The sequence below is a fragment of the Sciurus vulgaris genome (genome assembly GCF_902686455.1).
Source record: "Sciurus vulgaris genome assembly, chromosome: 5".
Taxonomy (NCBI): domain Eukaryota; kingdom Metazoa; phylum Chordata; class Mammalia; order Rodentia; family Sciuridae; genus Sciurus; species Sciurus vulgaris.
In genome coordinates, this window is record NC_136465.1 from 72028771 (window position 1) to 72051962 (window position 23192).

A 23192-nucleotide genomic window follows, 5' to 3' on the forward strand; every position below is an offset into this window, starting at 1 on the left:
AGGCAGAATTTGGTTCTTCCCTCAGGATCTTTCAGTGCAGGTGGGTTATCATTGCTTCAAGGTCTCCCTAAGGAGAGAGTCACACACACAAAATGACAACTTAAACTTTCCCTTTTGGGTTTCCAGACACTGAAGAATATTTATTTTCTTCCATTACCTGCCTTCCTCTCTTGTCATTCCAATGTAACTAAATAAGAAATAAAAGGTTCCTTTTCTAGAGCAAAATTCCACTGAAAATCAAAGAAAAGAGAATGAGTAGTTTCACCCATTTTCAAATGTTAAACCTGATACCACGTTGTTCACCTGACTTTCTAACAAGAAGTAGGAAATTCAGTTGTTTACCCATGACAATTGAAGACAGCTGAAATTCCTTGCAACCTGAGATGATTTTATCCAAGTCCTTTTACCTCTGGGATTCTGCTTCTTCATGGGGGCAAATGTAAGCACTGAGCTGGAAGACCATTAATATTTAAATATATATACATATATATATATTAAAAAAATATATATATATACGTATATATATGTATGGTGGTTAGTATGAATATATTTGGGGGTGGGGAAAGAACTCTACAATGGCTGTATACTTCCATGCTCCATGGGGAGTGGCTAAGACTTAATTCAAGACTTTTTCCTAGCCTGGTGTGGTGGCACAAGCCTGTCATCCCACTGGCTCAGAAGGCTGAGGCAGGAGGATCACGAGTTCAAAGCCAACCTCAGCAAAAGCAAGGTACTAAGTAACTCAGTGAGATCCTATCTCTAAGTAAACTACAAAATAGGGCTGGGGATGTGGTTCAGTGGTCAAGTGTCCCTTAGTTCAATTCCTAGTACTCCCCGTCTGAGCCAAAAAGACTTTTTTCCTGTGAAACAATAAAATAGATAATACAAGATACCAACATAGGGCAGACAAAGACAATTCAAACAAAGTTTCCTATAGTCTAAGATACATTATCATCATACAATCCATCCCTCTCAACTTGAATTTGGAACCATTTTTGTTTTTCATAAAGAAAATTTGTTTGAAATGGCACAGAAAAGGGATCTGTTAGTCATTCCTTGACTGGTCAATGGAGCACGAGTCAACTTCTCATTAACCATGGAAACATCAGCTACACTGACATTCAGTGAGCGTATTTCAGAAATCTCTGGGGAGAATAATAGGAAGTCTCTACTGTGCATACTATAGAGAAATATACTACCCATGTGACTTTGGGAACAGGTCACTTAAGTACTTCATACCTCAGTTTCCACATCTGTAACATTGGGAAAATAATGGTGCCTACCTGCTAGGACCACATGGGGGACTAAATAATATGTGCCAAGTCCTTAGGACAAGGTTGCTCCCAATGAATGCTAGCAAGTGTTATTGCTCCTTGCTCAACTCAGTTTAATTTGTAATACTGTATTTCTTCCTTTCTTCCCTTTCTTTCTTTGTTTTGTACTTTCTTTCTCTAGATGTGAAGCTTTATTTGCATCAATCAAATATTTTAAGCATGATCGGAGCTGATCTAAGACTTTTTGGAATTATATCAATGTAATTGCAATCCTGAATTTTCTCCCCAGTTTTAGGCAAATTCCAAAATCAACAGCTATTATGTTTCTACCATGTGACAAGCACTGTATAGGGAAGAAGTTGTCAGAAATTTCAAGACGTTCCCATCTTAATGGGCAAGGCAAGACACACCATGGAGAGATACCTCAAAGTATGAAGAATGCTATCAAGTGAGCTATCAGTTAGCACGAGAAAGCCCAGAGAGGGAGCCGAGATGATGTAGGGAGCCTTCCCTGAGGAGCAGGGCTGACACTGGGATTTGAAATCTTGTTAGGTTTTGAAAATGAAAAGAAAGTAAGAAAAGACTCAGGGGCTAGGGTGAGGAGGGAATAGGGAGTTGGAGAAAAGAATAGTGTGAGCATAGATGCAGAAGTCAAAAGCACCCTGGAATAAATCTTTAATTCTTATGCTGCATGATATAAAAGATTATTATATAGACAATGTGGAGAATCACACAGGAAAGAGACACCATTTTGGAAACAGAGATACCCAAGAGATCATGTAAATTCTGGAAGAATACTGATGGTCTTGGTTCGCAATGGTCTGAGGGTGATACTTGGGTACTAATTTCAAATTTGCTTTTCAGAGTCTGTGGCTCATTAGAGTTTTGGAGTTGAAAAGGTCCTGATAGATTTTCTGGTATTTATAAGTTGAAGAAACCATTCCCAAATGGGAAGTGACATGGAATCAGATAGCAACCCAACTAGAGTTTAGACACCCACAGAAGAAGCTATCAGAGATTTCAAGAAGTTCCCATCTTAAAAGATAAGGCAAGACACACCTGGGAAAGTATACCTCCAGGTGTGGACTTAGACTCATTGGCTTTCTTTCTACACCTTCAATAATTCAATGAATTGCTTTTGAGTGTAACTAGGAAAGTTCTAAAATGGGGCAAGTTTTGGTGTCATATTCATGTAGGTATTGATTCCAGGTCCCGGCCATGCCAGGCCTCATAAGTATAGTCCTCTTTTGAGAAAAGAACCAGCGATAATCTCATTCCTGGGCTGTAAGGGAGAGGAGATGGGAGAGGACTTGATAAACTCCACGAGAGAGTCACAGCCCTTGAGGTAGTGTGACGTGGTGCTTAAAGAAAGCATGGGTTCACAGCCGAGGCGAGCCACTTACTGGAAGTGTGACCCCCTTTTTTTTCTCAATTTCTTCATCTGTAACCTAATGCCTATCTCATAGAAATTTTTGAGAATTAAAGGGTTAACATCAGTCAATAACTCAGTCATTTGGTTAGGTGTTTTCCACATGGCTTACCGATTTGCATGAAAGTTGTTTTCATACATGTAAAGAAAGCAGCTGTTAGGCTGAGTCAAAGAATAAAGGCACAGACAGGATTTACAAAAAGGAAGGGGAGGGAGGGAAGAAAAAAGCTTATAAACAGTCTGGGAATAGTGAATCTTGTTTGCATAATTTGGGGAGTAAACTCTTTAGCAAGAAGTTGGCAAAAAGATTAGTCTACACATTCTGGCCCATTTAGTCCTTGAGTAGGCCAACTAGGAATATGCAAAACAAATCGATCTCCATTGTTTATGGGTTCTCCAGAAAGTCCTGTGAGTTTAGCTGTGGAGAAGATGTTCCAGGCTGCCTCTGCAAAGTTGTCCATCACCATCTCCAATTTTGTAAGACCAGGTCTGTCCTACTCATTCTCAGAAGAATTTCTGAATATATAAAATACACTTCTAACAGTGACTGGCGCCTATTAAGTAGGATTGTCATGCTAAGATAATTTAATTGTGAGGTAAAGGAAATTAAGAATAATAAGTTTAAACCTCGGGGTGGAAGAGAGAAGAATTATGTGCAGGAAAATACTACCTATTTTTAGGTCAGGTTGCAGAATTACTTATCTTACACTGGTAATCCAACCACTATTATAAAATAGTATCAAATTTCTGTACCACAATGATTATTGCACTCTGTGGATGTGTGTTTGGTTGGCAGGAGAACTAAAGCTGTACTTGGATGAGAAGATTAAGCTTTATAACCAGACGTATCCTGGATTGTTGAAAATAATTCGGCATACTGAGAGAAAAGGTCTTGCTCAAGCACGCAACACCGGCTGGGAAGCCGCCACGGCTGATGTGGTTGCCATCTTGGATGCACATATTGAAGTGAATGTTGGGTGGTAAGGTTCTAGGAGGTTTCTTCTGAGTAAGGGCAGATCAGAGACATCACACATGTTCTGAATATAAGACAGGATATTGTAAAAATAAGAAAGTCAACACCAGTCCTTAAACCAAGGGATTCTCCAAAGACTCAGGAATTCTGGTTGGCTAAAAAACATGGAGCTATGTTAAAGAAAAAAATAATGGGCTGGAAGTATGGAAAGTTATGTTGGTAATTCATACAATTTTTCCAAGCCCTGAAAGTACATGATATAAAGATTACATGGAGCTTGGTACAGTGGGCTCACGCCTATAATTCCAGGGACTTTGGAGGCAGGAGGATCATGAGTTCAAAGTTAACCTCAGCAACTGAGTGAGGTCCTAAGCAACTTAGCAAGACCCTATCTCAAATTAAAAAATAAAAAGGGCTGGGGATGTTGCTCAGTGGTTAAGCATCCTTGAATTCAATCCCTGGTACCAAAAAAAAAAAAAAAAAAAAAAAAAATTACATGGAAAATATGGAGAATCACAATCACACAGGAAGTAGCATTTTGGACAAAGGGAGACTCAAGAGATCATATAAATTCTGGCAGAACACTGATAGTCCTGTTTCACAATGACCTGGGGTTAATATTTGGGTACTAATTTCAAATCTGCTCTTGACATGGGTCAGCTGTTAGTAGCCCTGGCTACCTTGAAAGTTGCATCAATTCTCTGTACTCAGGGAAGTCCTACTCATCAGCCAGCTCAGTCTAAATGAGAAGACACTCAATGTCAGGGCAAGGTGTGTGGTGCAGCTTTATGGGCTAACTCTTGCTGCTTGCCCTCACACCCAAGTTGGACTAATTATACGTTCTTCTAGGGCAGAGCCCATCCTGGCTAGGATTCAGGAAGACCGCACTGTGATTGTGTCTCCTGTATTTGACAAAATATGTTTTGATACTTTACAACTGGTAAAGTATGACTTGGCAGTGGATGGGTTTAACTGGGAACTGTGGTGCCGGTATGATGCACTGCCACAAGCCTGGATTGATCTGCACGATGTCACTGCTCCAGTGAAGTAAGTCTGAGTAGGCTCGGGGGACTTGTTTAGAACATGGGAAGGCAGTAGTGAACTGTGTGGGTTTTGTTTATCTTTGGTGCTAGTTATGGAAGTGGAATGGAAGAGTGGAGGGGCCAGGGTGAAGGATAAGGGATAAGAGAGAGAGGGAGAAAAACATGATGAGCTGACCCCAGATGAGAATGCTAGACACTTTGGGCTACTCAGGGCTTTCATATAAGAATCAAGCCAATTATTTAATGTTTTAGAAAACACTTGGTCCTTTTCAAGCATTATCAAGTTCTGAGGAAAGGAGACCAAGATGAAAAAGCTGTAATTTTAATATAATTTGAGAAGTTTGATAGCATAGTGTCTGAGGGAAACTTCCATGCCCTTAGTCCAGCCCAAGGATTTTAGGAAAGCTTCAGGATAAGAAGAGGCTTAGGTAGCATTCTTAGGTAGAGCCCATCATGGGCTTCCCACTCTTACCTCCCTCCTGACCTGTTCCTTATAGAGGAATGAGTGACTCTCTTGCTGTGTGCTCTACAGGAGTCCTTCCATCATGGGCATCATGGCTGCCAACAGACTGTTCTTGGGAGAGATTGGGGTTCTGGATGGTGGGATGCTGGTCTATGGAGGAGAAAACGTGGAACTTAGCCTGAGGGTGCGTACATTTCCCTCCTCTTTGTGCGACAAGGCCAAAGGGGAGTATGTTAGTCAGCTTTCCATTGCTGTGACAAAATACTTGAGGTAAGCAACTTGAAAGGAAGAAATGTTTATTTTGGCTTACAGTTTCAGTACATGGTTGCTTGACCCTGTTGCCTTTGGGCCCATAGCAAGGCAGTACATCATGTCATGGCATGTAGCATGTAGTGGAGAAAACTTCTCACTTCATGATACTGTGGAAGCAAAAACAGAGAAAGTGGCAGGGTCCCCACATCCCCTACAAGAGCACAGCCCAATCTAACTTCTTCCCATTCAACTCCACCCCTTAACAGTTCCATCACCTCCCTCTAAGGCCACAGAATGGCAACCAATATTACAGCAACATGACTTCTGGGGGACACTTATGATTGGGGGAGGAAGGAGGAAAGGGAAAACAGAAGCACTGGGCAATGAAATGGAGAAGATTGTGTTAGGTGCATATATTAATATGCCACAATGAAACACATTGTTATGTATGATCATAATGTACTAATAAAAAAAACAAAATGAAAGGGAGACAATAGGAAGGTAGCAAGATCTATGGAATCCTAAGTAAGGCTGAATGTTATTGTCTCAAGAGGTGGACACATTCTTATGTTTCTAGGTCACTAGGCCACTGAGAGGCAGGCAAGAGTATATCTGTAGTGCAGCTTTCTGGTTTTGGCCTATGATTGGGAAGGTATGATTGGGAAGGGGTAGAGCTGAGGCTAAGCAGATCTTGACCCTCTTTCCCCTGAGAACTCCAGGCATTTTTAAAGCATCTCCTGGATAAAACAACTTTGAGGACTCTGTAAGTCCAAAGATTGAAAAAACTTGAGTGGATAGAGGGACTAGGGAAAGTAGTTGAATGGGCAGCCTACCTGCTTCTACATGGGCAAGTGGAGCAATGGACATAGGATCTGTGTCTATGCTCAGGTGCAGTCTAATCCAGGAGAAATAGCTGGGAAGGGGAACAGCATTGGCATCCTCAATCCAACCCGAGTTCTTCCCCGTTTCTGTGTGTCAGCAATGATCCTAGCTTCATACCTCAACAGTGTTACCTCTTGCCTGCTCCTGACAACTTCCCCTACTTATTAGGTCAAATGCACAACCTGAATTTTTGGCTCTATAAGTGAATTCAAGGTGCAAACTGAGACAACCAGAGAAATTCCAAGTGCAGGTTCATATTTTATCAATGTATCAGCTATTGCCAAAAATGCTGCATAACAAACTTCCTCAAACTTGGTGATTTAAAGAAGTAATTATCGAGTCTTACAGATCTGCAGGTCCTGCTGGGGTTGGTGGGAGTGACTATGCTCTGCTCAGTAGCTATGTAGGGAAAGAAAGCTGCGCTCATGGCACACTAGAGGGCAAGTGGAACCATGTGGCTATTTCAAAGTAAGTCACATGGCCAAGTTCAAAGTGGTGTGAAGAATTGAAGACAATAAATTCAGTACATCACAATTGATTTAGAACAAGTTTCATGCATAAATATAGTCCTTCCACAGTATCCCTTTTACCTCTTCTGTATAATCTACAGGCCCTTGTTAGAAGATCCCGACCCTTGGGTTTGTTGAACAACATGAAGGTCTCTAGGTCATACATGCTCTGACAAATACCTGGAGTGGGGGCTGACACATAGTAAAAGCTCAATAAATTGTTAGTGATAAAAATAATAATAATGTTGGGGTGGAATTGTAAAAAAATGTTGGACCTAGGTTCTAATTCTGGCTCTGCCATGTCACTATGAACTGAGCTTCTAGAAAATGACTTTATTTTTCTCTCGTCTCAGCTGAAATTCTGTGCTTGAGACCAGGTGATCTCTGGCCCATTGCTGTATTGGGAGGAACAAGATAATTTCCTGTTTAGAATTTATTTAGTTCAACCTGCTTCAATATCTTTCTAATTGAAATGAATGACCCTACAGCCGGATGTTGTGCCCAACCAGGACTGATTCAGGACCCCATATATATGTTAGCATATGAACTGTGAATCTAGTCTGGGCCTTATCTTAATCCACAATCACTTCGGTAGAAGAAGCTAACATTTTGTTTGGAGGTCTTGATCAGTTTTCCCATTTGTGAAATGAAGAGAAGCATTCTCCTAAGAATAATGGTGCAATTAAAATGTAATAATGAGTTTGAGTTGGTTTTGTAAAGATATTAATTAGAATGCTCATTCAGCTTCTGTGATGGAGGGCAAAATAACAAAGACTTAAACAAGATAGAAATCAATTTCACTTTCCCATAACTCTGAACATAAGCAGTTTAAGACTGATGTTCCAACTCTAGGATGATAGGGAACAAGAATCTTCTATTCTGTGGGTCTGACCCACTCAACTCCATTTCTGTATTCTGGCCAGTGAAAAGGACATAAAGAGAGAACATGCCCTTTCTTCCAAAGGGTGGTGTCTAAAAGTTGGACATATTGCTTCCTCTCATATTCCATTGGCTACTACCTAATCACGTGTGTGCAGAGGAGTCTGGGAAATGTGGACCAGCTAGTTGGTCACATGCCTAGTTATTCTTTCTATAACTATTGATGTAGGAATAGATCTTAAAGGAACAATTTGACTCAAATGCAAAAAAAAAAAAAAAAAAATACAAATGAAAATAATTATTGCATGAATAATTAGCAAAGCCCTGAAGATGACCCCAATTCCATGGTGGCCAGGTGTTTCCTACCTACCAAAACTTTGAATGAATTTGACTGGAAAACCAATTCTCCATCTTTGGACTGAAGACCTTCATTGTTTCTGTGTTGGTAATGCTGGTTCTCTCTGTTTCCATTTTCCATCTCACATGTAGAACTCTGACTTTTTTTGAACACTGTGGCTTTTAAAAACAGTCTTATGAAAATATAAGTATTATCAAGAGAAGGATCACGCTTTCCTTTTATTGGATAAAACAATTCTCATATCTGTGTTCCTTGGTTTCTATGTATGTGACTTTCTTTCTTTCTTTCTTTCTTTCTTTCTTTCTTTCTTTCTTTCTTTCTTTCTTTCTTTCTTTCTCTCCTTCTTTCTTTCTTTCTTTCATACTGGGAATTGAACCCAAGGATGCTCTATCATGAGACTTTTTATTTTTTATTTTGAGACAGCGAAGCCAAGCCCTTGTCCTCAAGTCATGAAGTGGCTGCCCAGGCAGGCTGGGGAGTGGGCCACCAAGCAAAGGTTGAAGCTGCACAGAGCCCACCAAGCCAGTACAGGCCTGAGGTGTGGCAAGCCAGGGCTGGAGGTGAGCCAGGGTGAACCCACCTGTCACACCATAGCAGCCTGGCCCAGTCTGTGAGGATGCCCATTACACATGGCTGGAACTCCCCAGCACACACTATCCAACAACTCGACCTCCCAGTGGGAAAATGGAAGCTGGGCAGACCTGAATGGGATTGCAGGGCTAACCAATAGTGTTGGTACTTTTCCAAGCTCTGATTGGCATAAATTTGAATCATTAACATTGAGCAAAGTGCCATACAGTCCCCTAGACTAGCACATCCAGGGGACAACCCCTAGTGGGGGCCCCCTCTTGCCTCTGTGAGAATTGTTTCTATTCTTCTCACTTGAATAAATCCTATAGATTTCACTCTTGCCTTCCATTGTTCTGTGAATTTCATTCTTCAGATATGTGAGACAGGACTCTAGGAATAAGTTGGTGGTGAGCTGCTGGGTTCTGTTGCAACACTGCAGAGGATAGTCCACTATTTAGAGCTGCAACACACCACTTGATAGTACTGGAGAGGAATCCATCTTTGCTGGCTGCAACCCTCAGAAACAATGCCAGTAGGCATACCTTGCTGTGATTAGCTGCTAACACTAAAACAGGCTTTCTAGGTTGCAGAAGCCTGCAGCTTACACAGGTTCCAGCTCTCAATCAAAGCAGAGAAATGAGTTGTGTCTCAAACTTTGGTTTCAACAGGGTCTTCCTAAGTTGTTGAGGCTGGCCTCCAACTTGTGATCCTCCTGCCTCAACTTCCAGAGTCATTGGGATTACAGGCATATACAATTGCATTAAGCTTATTTGCCTTTTTTGTTTAATTTTTCTGCTTTGTTTTCATTTTTAACTCATTTTTTTCTCTTCATTATTTTTTTACTTTGCTAATGGATACATAATAATCATTACATACTTAAGGAGTTCAATATGATGTTTTGATTCAGGTGGATACAATATAATGATCAAATTAGGGTAGTTAGCATATCCATCATATTTTTATTGTTCATATTTTTATTTAAGGTTTTTAAAATTTTTGTTGGTTCTTTTAAGTTATACATAATGATAGGATTCATTTTTACACAGTTAAAAAAGCATGGAATATAATTGTCTAATTCAGTAACCAGTACTCTCATTTTCCTCCTCTCTTCCCACTCTGTGTCTCCTTCCCTCTACTGATCTTTCTGCTATTTACTTATGGTTGTGTTTTTTTTAAGTGTCTTGTGAATATACATGATGGTGAGATTCACTGTGGTGTATTCATATATGTATACAGGAAAGTTAGGTCAGACGCTTTCCAATCTTTCCCTATCCAATCCCTTCTCCTTTCCCTTCATTCCCCTTTGTCTACTCTTTTTTTTTTTTTTTTACCCCCCCGCCCCCTTATTTTAGAATAGCTTCTGCATATCAGAGAAAACATTTGAACTTTGGCTTTTTGGCACTGGGTTATGTCATTTAGCTCCATAGTCTCCAGTTCCATCCATTCACCAGCAAATGCCATAAAGTCATTCTTCTTTATGGCTGAAAATACTCCATTGTGTACATGTGCCATATTTTCTTTATCCATTTGTTGAAGGGTACCTAGATTGGCCCCATAGCTTGGCTGTTGTGAACTGTGCTGCTATAAACATTGATATGGCTTCATCACTGCAGAATGCTGATTTTAAGTCCTTTGAATATATACCAAGGAGCAGTAGAGCTGGGGCATATCTTGGTTCCATTCCTGGTTTATTGAGGAATCTCCCTACTGCTTTCCAGAGTGGTTGTACTAATTTGCAGTTGCACCAATAATGTATGAGTGTACCTTTCTCCCCACATTTTTTGTTGCTTGTATTCTTAATAATTGCCATTCAGACTGAAGTTAGATGAAATTTCAGTGTAGTTTTAATTTGAATTTCCCTACTTGCTAATGATGTTCAAATTTTTTTCATATATTTGTTGACCATTGGAATTTCTTCTTTAGAGAAATGTCTATTTAGTACCTTTCCCAATTATTGATTGGATTATTTGTTTTTTTGGTGTTGAGTTTTTTTAAAATTTTTTTTTTGGTGTGTGTGTGTATTCTGGATATTAATGCCCTATCTGAGGTGCAGGTGGCAAAGATTTTTTTCCCATTCTGTTTGTTCTCTCTTCATGCCATTGATTGTTTCCTTTGCTGTGCAGAAGCTTTGTCATTTGATGCCATTCCACTTACTGATTTTTTTTTTTTTTTTTTTTTTTTTTTTTTTTTTTTTTTTTACTTCTTGTGCTTTAGGAGTCTTGTTGAGGAATTCAGTTCCTGTGCTGACATATTGGAGTGTTGGGCTTACATTTTCTCCCAGAAGTTGCAAGGTTTCTGATCTAATTCCTAGGTCTTTGATCCACTTTGAGTTGAGTTTTGTGCAGGGTGAGAGACAGGGGTTAAATTCCATTCTCCTATGTATGGATTTCCAGTTTTCCCCACAGCATTTGTTTAAAAGGCTATCTTTACTCCAATGTATGTTTAAGGAGCCTTTGTCTAGTATGAGGTAACTGTATTTATACGAGTTTGTCTCTGTGTCTTCTATTCTATTACATTGTCTTCAGCTTGTTTTGGTGCCAGTACCATGTTGTTTTGTTACCATAGCTCTGTGGTAATAGTTTGGTATTGCGATTCTTTCTGCTTTGCTTTTCAGCTGAGGATTGCTTTAGCTATTATGGGTCTCTTATTTTTCCAAATGAATTTAATAACTGCTTTTCCTAGTTCTGTGAAGATCATCATTAACACTTTGAGGGAAGCTGCATTGAGTTTGTATAGAGCTTTTGGTAGCATAGCCATTTTGATAATATTAATTCTGCCTATCCAAGAACATGGGAGGTCTTCTCATCTTCTAAATCCTTCTTTGATTTCTTTCTTTTTTAAAAATTATTTATGATTTCTTTCTTTGGTGTTCTATAGTTTACATTGTAGAGATCCTTCACCTCTTTGTTAGATTGATTCCCAAATATTTGAGTTTTTGAGGGCATTGTGAATGGGATAGTTTTCCTAATTTCTTTTCCATTATTGAAGTTTAAGAAAATGATTGACTTATGGGTGTTGATCTTTTATCCTGCTACTTTGCTGAATTTACTTATGAGTTCTAGAAATATTCTGGTGGATTCTTTTTTTTTTTTTGGATCTTCTAAATATAGCATCATATCTTCAGAAAACAGGGATAATTTGAATTCTTCTTTTCCTATTCATATCCTTTTAATTTCCTTCTCTTGCCCGATTGTTCTGGCTTGAGTTTCAAGGACTATGTTGAATAGGAGTGGTGAAAATGGAAGTCCTTGTCTTTTTCCTATTTTTAGAGGACATGCTTTCATTTCTTCTCCATTCATACAAAGCCTTTACAAGATTAAGGTAAGTTCCTTCTATGTCTAGTTTTTCTAGTGTGTTTAAACATGAATGGGTGCTGTACTTTGTCAAATACTTTTTATGTATCTATTGGGATAATCATGTGATTCTTGTACCTAAGTCTATTTATGTGGCAAATTACATTTGTTGATTTCCATATGTTGTACCAATCTTGCATCCCTGGAATGAAACCCATTTGATCATAGTGCACTATCTTTTTAATGTGTTTTTGTACGTGGTTTGCCAAGTTGACATTAGAGTTGTTTATAGTATACCATGTCAAGGTGAAGAATATTCTTGTGAAATCTTATTTTGTATTGCATTGGGGTTTGGACATTTAGCAGATGCTCATAAATCTTTGGCTATGGATCTCTCCCCAGTTGCAGAGGTACAGGAGTCAATTCACTAGTTGCTTTGAACCTCCTGCCAGAAGCTTCTAGTTTGTCAGCTCAGGGGCCCGCAGCTGACTGTTCAGAGGGTGCAGTGTTGTGGCTTGGTTGTTTCTATTGTGTGCAGGGTTCAGGAGCAGGCTCTGGAATGTCAGTGTGATTGCGGTGGGTCACTGTGTACCTGCTCCTCTTGACAGAATACTTTTCTCAGTAGTGAAGATCCTGGTGGCTGTCTGTGAGCTCAGGAACTCTGTTTATGGATTTTTGGTGGGTATTCTGTGGTGCAGAAGTATTCCCTGGCCGACACTGGTCTCTGAGGTGCTGTAGTGAAGAGTCTCTGGTGGTTCACCTGGACTCTAGTTTGCACTACCCCAGGTTGTGAATGGTGGGCGTTGATTCCCTCTGTTTTCTAAGTCTGATGCCAGGTCCCAAGAGTATCAAAACAATGCCCTGTCACTTGCCAGTTGTGATCACTGGTCAGGCTGTGTGCTAGGTAATGTTGGGGTCAGGCCCATCCTGCCATGTAGACTCTGCTGGATCTCTATGTCACTGAACATTCAGGCAGCTGCAGTCCCAGAGACTTCACTAGGCTTCCCATGGTACCTCCTGTCAACGTCAGTGGTTAGGGCCTGGTGAATCAGGGCCAAAGTTACCTCCTTGCTGACTCTGTCTGAGTTCAGGAGGTAGACACTGAGCAGAGCTTTCCACCCTTGCCTGGGTCACAAGGCTGCACAGCCCTGCCCTTCCCTGGCTCCCTGGCGCAGGTCCTCAGCAGCCCATTCTGCTCCCCCCCCCCCCCCCCCCCCCGTGTTCTTGTAAGGGGGAAGGGCAGGGGACTTCAGAGATTTACTACTAGTAGTGGTCCATCTAGACTTCTTTCTGGCTGGATTCTTAAGGGTTCCCCCTGCAGGGGACGTCCCCCTGGTTTAATTTGCATGGGCATGGGAAGACGCTGTGAAGGGCGGGACTGGAGGGCTGAGGGCTCGACAGATGGCTGCGGACCTGGGTTCAGTTTTCCTTTCACAATTTGGTTTTAGGCTGTTTATGCTGCTTTAAGGACCATTCTGTTATGGTGGCACTTTAAATTTTGTCTGTCTCTACGAAAGTTTTTAAGTGGTTGAGCTGAGATGTTCACTCCCGCTTTCTCTCTCTGTTGCCCCTCCCCCCTCTCCCCCCTGCTTCAGGTTTGGGTTTAGGGCGCTCTGAGTTTGTGTTCTACTCTGGTAACCCATCTTCCAGCCTCTCCAGCTCCTAGACTTTGGAATATTGCATCTCAGAGCATTTATTTTGTCACACTCTCCATTCTGCTTTCTCTTGGCTGCCTCCCTTCTGTGTTGTGAGGACTTGCTGCCTCGATCACATCTGCCATCTTCCTGTCTAGCCATTGTCTTCAACTTTTATCATTTATGATAACATTGAAAATCCTCTCATCAGTTGTTGAGTCATATAATGCATCACTCTTAGCTCTGCGCATCCTAATGTGCCACAGAACACCAGACCTCATTGCTTCTGTGCAGCTGTGACATGGTACCCTATCCGTCCCCCAACTCTACTCAGATTCTGGTAACCACTAATCAACTCTGAGCTTCTATGCTCTTGATCTTTTTTTAGATTGCACATGAGTAAGCTCTGTTAGCTCTGTTAATTCTGCCAACAGTTAATCCCCCCTCCAAATTTCTGTTGGCATTCTGTACCTGGTTTGTTTCACTTAAAATCATGTCCTCCAAGTCCATTCACATTACCACAACTGACAGATTTCATCCTTCTTTAAGGACAAATAGTATTTCAATGTGTGTATGTACCACATTTTCTTTATCCACTCATCCAATGATGGATGCCTTGGTGAATTCCATTTCTTAGCTATTGTGAACGATGCTGCAGGTTTCTCTCTGATATTATGATTTCATTTCCTGTGGATATATACCTTGTAATGGGATTGTTGGATCACATGGTAGTTCTATTTTTAATTTTTTGAGGAAACTCTATACTGTTTTCAGTATATTTACATACCACAAAATTCATAAAAGTTTCCCTTCTTTGTATCCTTGTTAGATGACTCCTTTGTCTTTTTGATAATAAGTATTCTAAGTGAGGAGAGGTGATAGCTCATTATGTTTTTGGTTTGCATTTCCCTGATGATTGTTGATGCTAAGTATTTTCTTCTAAGTACTTGTTAGGTTTTTTTTTTTTTTTTTTTTTCCCTCTAATAACTGACCTTAGAGAACATTAGAGCTGCATGAAGCACTTTTTTTTTTTTTTTCTGACATCTAGTGGCCATAGCAGTGATGATGCTCATGGATATGTGTAAATGGAGATGATGGATGAAAAAGGAAAGCTAGTAAAAATTTATATTTCACTGTGCCAGAGATTCACATGTGAATTGCCTGAGTTCAGAATCCAGTTCTGTCATATGTTCACTGCTAAGTGTGGGAAAGTTACTTACATGAGGTTAACAGTAATGCTTGCATTATTGTTAAATTCGCAAAAAGACTAGAATAGTGTGTGACATGAAACTATCCATTATTATTATAAGCAGAAGTTTCATGTCTGTGTGTGTGGGGGGGATGGAGACAACTAGAGCAAGAGTGAGAATGAGAGAGAGAGAAGTGAAGTTTGGCAAGTGAGAATAAATTGGGACAGTAAAATTTTGAGAACTGTTGGGCAAGGATAATCAATAACACTATTTCATAAATGGAAATCAGTAATTTAAATTTAAAGTTTCTTGTTCCAATAGTTAATTTTATTACAGGATCACAAGACATAGTAGCTTTTGGTCAAGAAATACCTGAATTGGTTAAAATATTATCACAAATCTAGGATCTTAAAGCAAGATACATTCTTTTTCTCACAGTTTCTAGGAATCTAAGGTGTCTAGGCACAGCTTAGCTGGACCCTCTTCAAGAATGCATTCAAGGTGTGCAAGAAGGTTGGGTTCTCATATTAGCTTGTCTGGGGAAGGATCTGCTTCCAAGCTCACATGATTGTTGATTCCATCTGTTTCCCTAAAGTCTTACAGACTAAGGAAGCATTCAGAATTTATGCTGGCTATCAGTTGGAAACCACCCTTAGTTTCTTGTCAACTGTATCTCCCCATATGATAGCTCATAACATGGCAGCTTGCTTCTTCAAAGTCAATGAAAGAGAGCATCTCCTAGCAAGATGGATGCTACAGTCTTATGTCATGTAATCAAATACACATAATCAAGTACATCCTGTAACCCCTATCATGTTCTATCAGTCAGAGGAAGGTGGGAGGGCTGAGTGTGGTGGTGCATGCCTGTAATCCCAGCAGCTAGGGAGGCTGAGGCAGGAGGATCTCAAGTTCAAATCTAGCCTTAGCAACTTAGTGAGGCCCTGTCCCAAAATAAAAAATATAAAAGAGCTGACTCAGTGGTTGAGCATATACGAATTCAATCCCTGGAATAAGAAAGAAGAGAAGAGAAAAGAAAAGAAAAGGTGGGCGACTCAACGAGAAGGGATTAGTCAAAGGTGTGAGCACTGAGAGGAAGAATCATGGAAGCCACCTTAGCACCTGTCTGCCTATTGCCTTGTGTCTGGCATGCGGCAGAGAAGGGTCATGGGAAGCTAAGTCTAGTGTAAGGGTATGGTGCCTCTTAGGACTTGGGCCCTTTCCTTGGTGATAGGGGAGCAGAGGCAGCCCCTCCTCTGGTCCTTTCAGGAGGATTTCAGGAAGAAAGTAGGAGTTGAGGAGGGAAGCAGTTTGGTAGGCTTTTTAGGATGGATGATTTGAATAAGTCTGGGAGTCAACCTAGAGTTTGGAGTAGAAAGACTAAACTTGAAGTCTTTAAAAAATGGTCCTCGAATGCGGCCTTCTTGTGAATCACTGGGCCATGCAATTCACCGACTTCAGGGCCCAATCTATACAAGAGATTTTTTTTTTCTCCTTCTCTTGCAGGTGTGGCAGTGTGGAGGGAGGATTGAGATCTTACCCTGCTCCCGGATTGCTCATCTGGAGAGATATCACAAGCCCTATGCCTTGGACCTAGGCATTGTCTTGAAGCGCAATGCTCTGCGAGTGGCTGAAATCTGGATGGATGAGTACAAACACATGGTGTATTTGGCCTGGAACATACCTCTCCAGGTTTGCCACGGATTGAACAGAAGCAGGGGAAAGATAGGAGCAGGAAGTGGTGGTGATGGTGGAGAATGGGAAGCGACAGAATAAATATACTGTTGTGACCATAAAGAATTAGAGTAAGGTCCCAAGGTATGATAATGGTGACACTTAACGTTTATGTGACAATATCATGTTCTAGACAGTGTTTTATGTACTAACACATTAACCATCAGAGCCACCTATGGGGTGTGTTTCACAGGTGAGGAAGCCAAGGCATCTAGAATTGGAAGAAACTTGTTTAAGATAACACAGGAACAGACAGTAATTAGACCACATAAGGCTCAATGCAAGGAAATCTGGCTTCTAGATTCTTCTATACTGGGGGAATCCTTGCAGAGTAAAATTGGACATCAGGAATTGGTTAAGAGGACATGAGCATAGCCAGCGATACATGGGGTAGTAAGAGGAGCTCCTTTAGTCTTGTTGGATGCACATACCTGAGGACAACCTTCTTGGCTGAGCCCCTGACACCTGAGGTTGGTGTGATATGCTATCTTCTGTCCCAGAGCTCTGGCTCTGGGTTCAAGCATGGTGAGCTTATTTTGTACACAGACTCTTCTTCTACCACAGTGGGTCCTAAAGTAGCCTCCAGAAACCAGAGAGTTAGGATGGTTGGGAGACTGTGGAACAAATCTAGGAGGAAAAGTCCAAGACAAGGTGAGATAAGGGGCCAGGTTAAACAATGGAAGTGCTATTTCTGAAGAATGTAAAATTGGGCAGAGAAGCCTGAGCCTTCTTTAGAATTCAAAGTCATGAAAATCATTCTTTTAACAACTCAAGGTGCCGATAATCTAAAGTTAGTTCATGGTTCATACAAATTTCTTCTGTATGCCACAGTATGATGGGAAAACAAATACCCTTTAGGATATCCTTAGCTCTTTTATCTCTACAGAGTCCTATTGCGACTGTGCCAAGCTATAAAGGGAACTGCCCCCAAACAAATGAACTTCTGCAAGGATGATCTGAAATGAACCGCAGAGGAACATTCTGGGAGGAGGGCAGATACACATGTGGGTTCTGCATTTCTTTCTCGATTTTGTCTCTTTAGTATTCTATTGCTTTGATTCCTCACAAATATCACTTTTAGAAAGTCTCCAAATCTTAGTGCCAGAACTTTTAAAAATGCTTTGTACTTTATTGATAGAAATATCATCCCAAACAGGAGCAGTCTGCTTCAGCTTGCTATGATGAGAAATGAACTGTGATACCCCTTCTCACTCCATGCAGACTTTGCAAATGTCTTTGAAAACCAGCAGAGGTTCCCAAGGTTGCTTTTTTACTTTCCCTGGAAATATAAAATATCAAGGTTACCTCCAGGCTGCCAAGAAAATCCTTAGTTCCTTCATGTAAGGTCCATACTCATTAGTGTAGTCAGGAAGGTCTCATGAACCAAGGCATAGAAATCTTGGTGTTTTATTTGCAGAACTCTGGAATTGATTATGGAGACATTTCTTCCAGAATTTCACTCCGGGAGAAATTGAAATGTAAAACTTTTGACTGGTACCTGAAAAATGTTTATCCAGTCCTGAAGCCAACCCTCAACATTGTGGGCTATGGAAGAGTATGTACTGTGAAATGGATTTTTTAGACTTTGAAAGCTTGTTTGTGGAAGACAATGAAACCCAAATCATATGGCTACCCAGCCAAGGGTTTTCCTGCCCAGTGTGTCCCCTTTCTGCCATGCCTTCCTCAGCTCTCTGCCCTTGAGAGACTTCCTTTCCTCTTGTTCCCAACCCCTGTTTCCCCCCCCCACCCCCCCGCCCCCTGCTGTCTGTCTCTAGTCTTTTGCAAATTGCAACCTTGCCTGACACTCTTGGTTCTTCCTTCCGTGTCTGCTGTGAGGGTCTGCAGGGGGTGATGTTCCCAGGACATGGGCAGCACAGCCACACCTCACCTAAGCTTTAGCTTGTTTCCCAGTGCTCAGCACATGGCTGCCAGGGTCCCAGTTTCTACTCCTTTTTGCTGTTGGCTTCTGGTGTTCATGGTGTTTGTGGAAAATGCAGGTCCTGGGGAAGCTTTGGTTTCATCTTTCCAACTGTGTGGTCATGTTGTTTTCCCTTCAGATGAAAAACTCATTGGATAAGAATATCTGCTTGGATCAAGGATCTGGGCCAGGCAATGCCCCCATCATGTATCCCTGCCATGAATTCAGTCCACAGGTAACTTCCATAGTCTTTCCTGCTTGACATTGTGAGTCTGTTTTGGCTTAGCTCCTGGTAACCTCTGTCAGATTTAAGCTTGGTGTTAGATGATGGGGACACAAGAGTAGAGTATCCTGGGTGACAAGGAAGGGCAAAACTCAAACTTTTAAATAGTTTTTTTTTTTTTTTTCATGTAAAATGGTTTATCATTTTAGTATTAAAATCAATAGTGAAGCTATTATATTATTTTTGGATGCCACAGCATGGACATATATTGACATTAAGGGCCAAAGGGAAGCTATTAATTTCACATGCTGCACGCTGATATTCAATTGGACTAAATCCAGAAGAATCTGTTATATTAATTTTACATACCGTAGTATGACTATAACATTAATATTAGAGCCACAGGGCAACTATTTTATTAGTCTTGCATTCTTTAGCATGAATAATACATTAATACTGAGGTTCATGTAGGGGATATAATATTACATTGAGAGACCACCATATGGATATAATGTTGATGGCCAAATGCCCCCATTTTAGCTACTACATTAGGGCGTTCTTTTGCTTTTTTTGGTTTGTTTGGTTTTTTTTTTTTTTTTTTTTTTTTTTTTTTGCAGTACCGGGGATTGGACCCAGGGTCTAAAAGCTATGTCCCCAGCTCATTAGTTTTGTTTTTGTTTTTTTTTTAATTGTAAACAAATGGGGTACAACTTGTTTCTCTGTTTGTACATGAAGTAGAGGAATACCGTTTGTGTAATCATACATTTACATAGAGTAATGGTGTTTGATTCATTCTGTTATTTTTCCCTCCCCCCCACCCCTCTTTTCCCTCTGTATAGTCCCTCCTTCCTCCATTCTTGCTTCCCTCCCACCCCCCCTCCATTATGTATCATCATCCGCTTATCAGTGAGATCATTGTCCTTTGGTTTTTTGACATTGGCTTATCTCACTTAGCATGATATTCTTCAATTTCATCCATTTTCCTGAAAATGCCATAATTTTTTTATTCTTTATGGCCGAGTAATATTCCATTGTATATATACCACAGTTTCTTTCTTTTTTTAAATTTTTTTTAATTTTTATCTTTATTTATTTTTATTTTATTTTATTTTATTTTATGGTGTTGGGGATTGAACTCAGGACCTTGTACTTGCAAGGCAAGCACTCTACCAACTGAGCTATCTCCCCAGCCCTATACCATAGTTTCTTTATCCATTCATCAATTAAAGGGCATCTAGGTTGGTTCCACAATCTGGCTATTGTGAATTGAGCAGCTATGAACATCGATGTGGCTGCATCACTGTAGTATGCTGATTTTAAGTCCTTTGGGTTTAGGCCAAGGAGTGGGATAGCTGGGTCAAATGGTGGTTCCATTCCAAGTTTTCTAAGGAATTTCCACACTGCTTTCCAGAGTGGCTGCACTAGTTTGCAACCCTACCAGTAGTGTATGAGTGTATGTTTTGGTTTTTTGTTTGTTCTTGGGGATGGAACCCAGGGCCTCCTGGATGCTAGGATCATTATACCACTGAGCTATATCTCTAGTCTTTAAGTAAGTACTTTCTGTTTCATTCAAAATGTCACAGCAAGGCAGCTCAGTTTCAGGAACAGGTAGAATGGCTTTGCTCTGTTGTGGTCATTCTTCAGAAGATGTTTTCATTGGCAATTGCTTTCAATCCCTTTCTTTCCCTCTTGTCCTACTGTCCCTCCATCTTCCCTGCTCCTGTGCAGCTCAGAAACTTGACAGGTGAAGCCACCAGTTCTTCTCTTGCAAAGAAAGAAGCAGGGAGCTAAAGAAAAGAGAGGTGGAATGGGAGTCCTCTGCAGCATAGAAGTGGGTTGGCACCAAGCTAGGGAACGTTTTTTTTTAATTGGAGAATATTCAGATCTGTCATCTTACTTTGCACAATGCCCCACAGGAACATTTTAAGGTACACCCGGTAGACATCATTCCTGCTTAAGAGGTGAAAAACTTGAGACATGAAAACAACCTACTTGTCCAAGCTCACTGAGCCAGTCAATATCAGATGAGAAATTTGAAAAGTTTCTTGACAACAAGCTCAGAGTTGGGGCTTACAGTTCTTTCTTCAAAGAACAGCTCCCTCATCCACACACACCATGATTCTGTTGGAGAACTTGTAGGAAAGGGGGTGTTCCAAGTGCCCATCCGTAAGCCTGGACTTCTCCCTGGGATCTACTAGTGTGAGGAAAAAAGGCAGAGGTTACTCTTTGCAGCCAGGAATTCCACGTTCCCTGAGCGTGGAGGGCATGAGAGCCATCCTTGGGTTCCTATATTGCTGAGGCCTCCTGCTGACTATGCCATGGCAGGTCCCTTGGTCTTTTCCAGAATACCTACTACCACCAAACTGGGGAATTCTACGTGGGATCTCTGATTGCAGAGGCAGACATTGATGACCGCTGCCTCACAGACCCTGGCAAAGGGGAAAAGCCTACTTTGGAGCCATGTTCCAAGGCAGCCAAAAGTGGGCTACACATATATTGGGATTTTAAGCAGGTGAGTCATATGCCTTTTAAAGGGGAAGTAGATTCAAATACAGTTTGAAAGGTGTGACGTGATTTGGTAACATTTCAGAAAATTAATTTTTGTGGCAGCACGTAGGGGAAAGACTGAAGCTGGGAACTGGGTGTGAAACATGGAGGTTTTTAACTAAGGCAGGGGTGGTTGAGGAGGAGAAATACTGGAACTGCTACAGCTTCATAAAGTTTGGGCTCAAATCCTAGCTTAGTCATCTTTAGCAAGTTTCTCACCCTCTCTGATGTTCAGCTTCCTCGTCTGTAATACCAAGATAATAGTATCTACTTTGTGGGCCTGTTGGGAGGATTAAATGAGAGAGGATCGTGAAGCATTTGGCATGTTTCCTGGCACATAGGAGTTTTGGATGAATATTAGTCATTGCCATTAGTTTTATTTTTAATGATTGTTGGAGTGTAGAGGATTAGGCTGAAATCCAACAGGGACTAAAGCAAAAGCCCTGGCCTTAAATTCAACATCAAATGACCAGGAACAGGGTAGAGGGAATTTGGCAGAATTCATGTGACAATGACATAAAGGACTGGGCTCACCACATCTATGTGTGACCTGCCCCATGTTGGGGCTGCTTCAAAATCATATGTGTTCTTCAGCCACTTTCATTAGACTGTGATGTCCTGATGGAGGGAGGTAATGATTTGTGATGGGTAACTGCATTAGGTTCAGGTGTGACATTTTTAAAAACATGAACAATCTAATTCAGCAATTCCTATCTTTTTAAAGCCAATGACCCTTTTGAGAATTTGCTGCTAGCTAATGAACTTTCCAAGAAAAAATATATGGTCACCTATGTGCAAAATTTTGGTTATGATTTCAGAAAGGTTTTGCATCCAAGTCTCCTTGAACTAGATAATATCAATTAAAGGGAGGCGGAGGGCAATGCCTTCCCGTTCCTCTTACCTCCATCTAAGTTACAATTTCGAGGAACTGCAGGCACTGCAGCCTGAGGCATGCTCACTCTACCTTAGGCCCATTTGCAGATGTCATTCCCTCTTCTCTGACTTCTTCACCAGAATAACCTCATGGTGCTTCCCTGGCTTCAGACAGTCTCTCCTTGGGAAGCCTTCCATGACCCTGCAGGAGTAGGATGGGTTCTTCTTCTGTGCTCTCACTGCCCCTCTTGTCTCATTATCTCTTTGAACTCTTTGCTCTCTTGCTTCTTTTCACCACTCAGCTGAGAACTGGAGGGCAGGGTCTGGATTTTGCTTGTTGTTTTCTCTCTAGCATCTGTTATAACATCTGGAACATTTCAGGCACTCAATAACTGGTTGTGGAACAAGTGAAAGATTGGCAGACTTGGGGTATTAGCTTGGAGAGCTGAGCTTAAAGAAAAGAGGATGCTTCTTTCCTAAGGAAGAAGAGCATGCTACTCAATTTTCTGTCATTACATCAAGTACCTGAGATAATCGACCTATAAACAGAGGTTTATTCTGAATCACAGTTTTGGAGATTCCAGTTCATAATTGATTGGTTCATTTGATTTGGGTCTGTGGTGAGGCAGTACATCAGGGTGGGAGCATGTGGTATAGCACTTCTATAATAAGTCAAGAAGCAAAAGAGAAAAAGGAAGAGACTTGGGTGTTACAATCCCCCTTGAGGGCACATCGTCAATGACCTAGAGACCTTCTGCTAGACCCCTCCTCTTAAAAGTTCCACAATCTCCCAGTAGTGCCAAACTGGGGACTAAGACTTTCACACATGAGTCTTTGGGGGACATTCAAAATCAAAACTATAGCAAGGAGTCACAGGAGAGCAGAACTGAAGCCAGCAGTTGAAGATTATGGAGGCAGATGTAGATTTAGCACAAGGAGCAGAGGGGGGTCTTCCCAACAGCCCAGCGGCTTAGCTGTTCTGCAACAGCACAGGCTGCCTCGGACAGTGTTGAGTTCTCGGTCAATTTAAGTCACCAAGCACAGCACATCTGAGCATCTGGTGGGCCTGGTGTGCTAAATGTGAGTTTTAGATTTCCTCAATGATCTTATTACTTTAAGTCTAGCAGGTTTTAATAATTTTAATAGGGCAT

At 41.1% G+C, this 23192-nt stretch overlaps 1 protein-coding gene across 1 annotated transcript in view; it reads left to right on the forward strand.

Moving 5' to 3' along the window:
* GALNT8 (polypeptide N-acetylgalactosaminyltransferase 8) overlaps positions 1 to 23192 on the forward strand; it is a gene marked incomplete at its 5' end in the record, with an annotated part of 51830 nt that overhangs the window by 22839 nt on the left and 5799 nt on the right. The window contains 7 exons of the mRNA XM_079139878.1: positions 3500 to 3683; positions 4526 to 4723; positions 5252 to 5366; positions 16253 to 16438; positions 17898 to 18035; positions 18538 to 18633; positions 20966 to 21133. Coding sequence (XP_078996004.1) covers positions 3500 to 3683; positions 4526 to 4723; positions 5252 to 5366; positions 16253 to 16438; positions 17898 to 18035; positions 18538 to 18633; positions 20966 to 21133 — 1085 coding nt within the window. The remainder of the gene's footprint in view (positions 1 to 3499; positions 3684 to 4525; positions 4724 to 5251; positions 5367 to 16252; positions 16439 to 17897; positions 18036 to 18537; positions 18634 to 20965; positions 21134 to 23192) is intronic.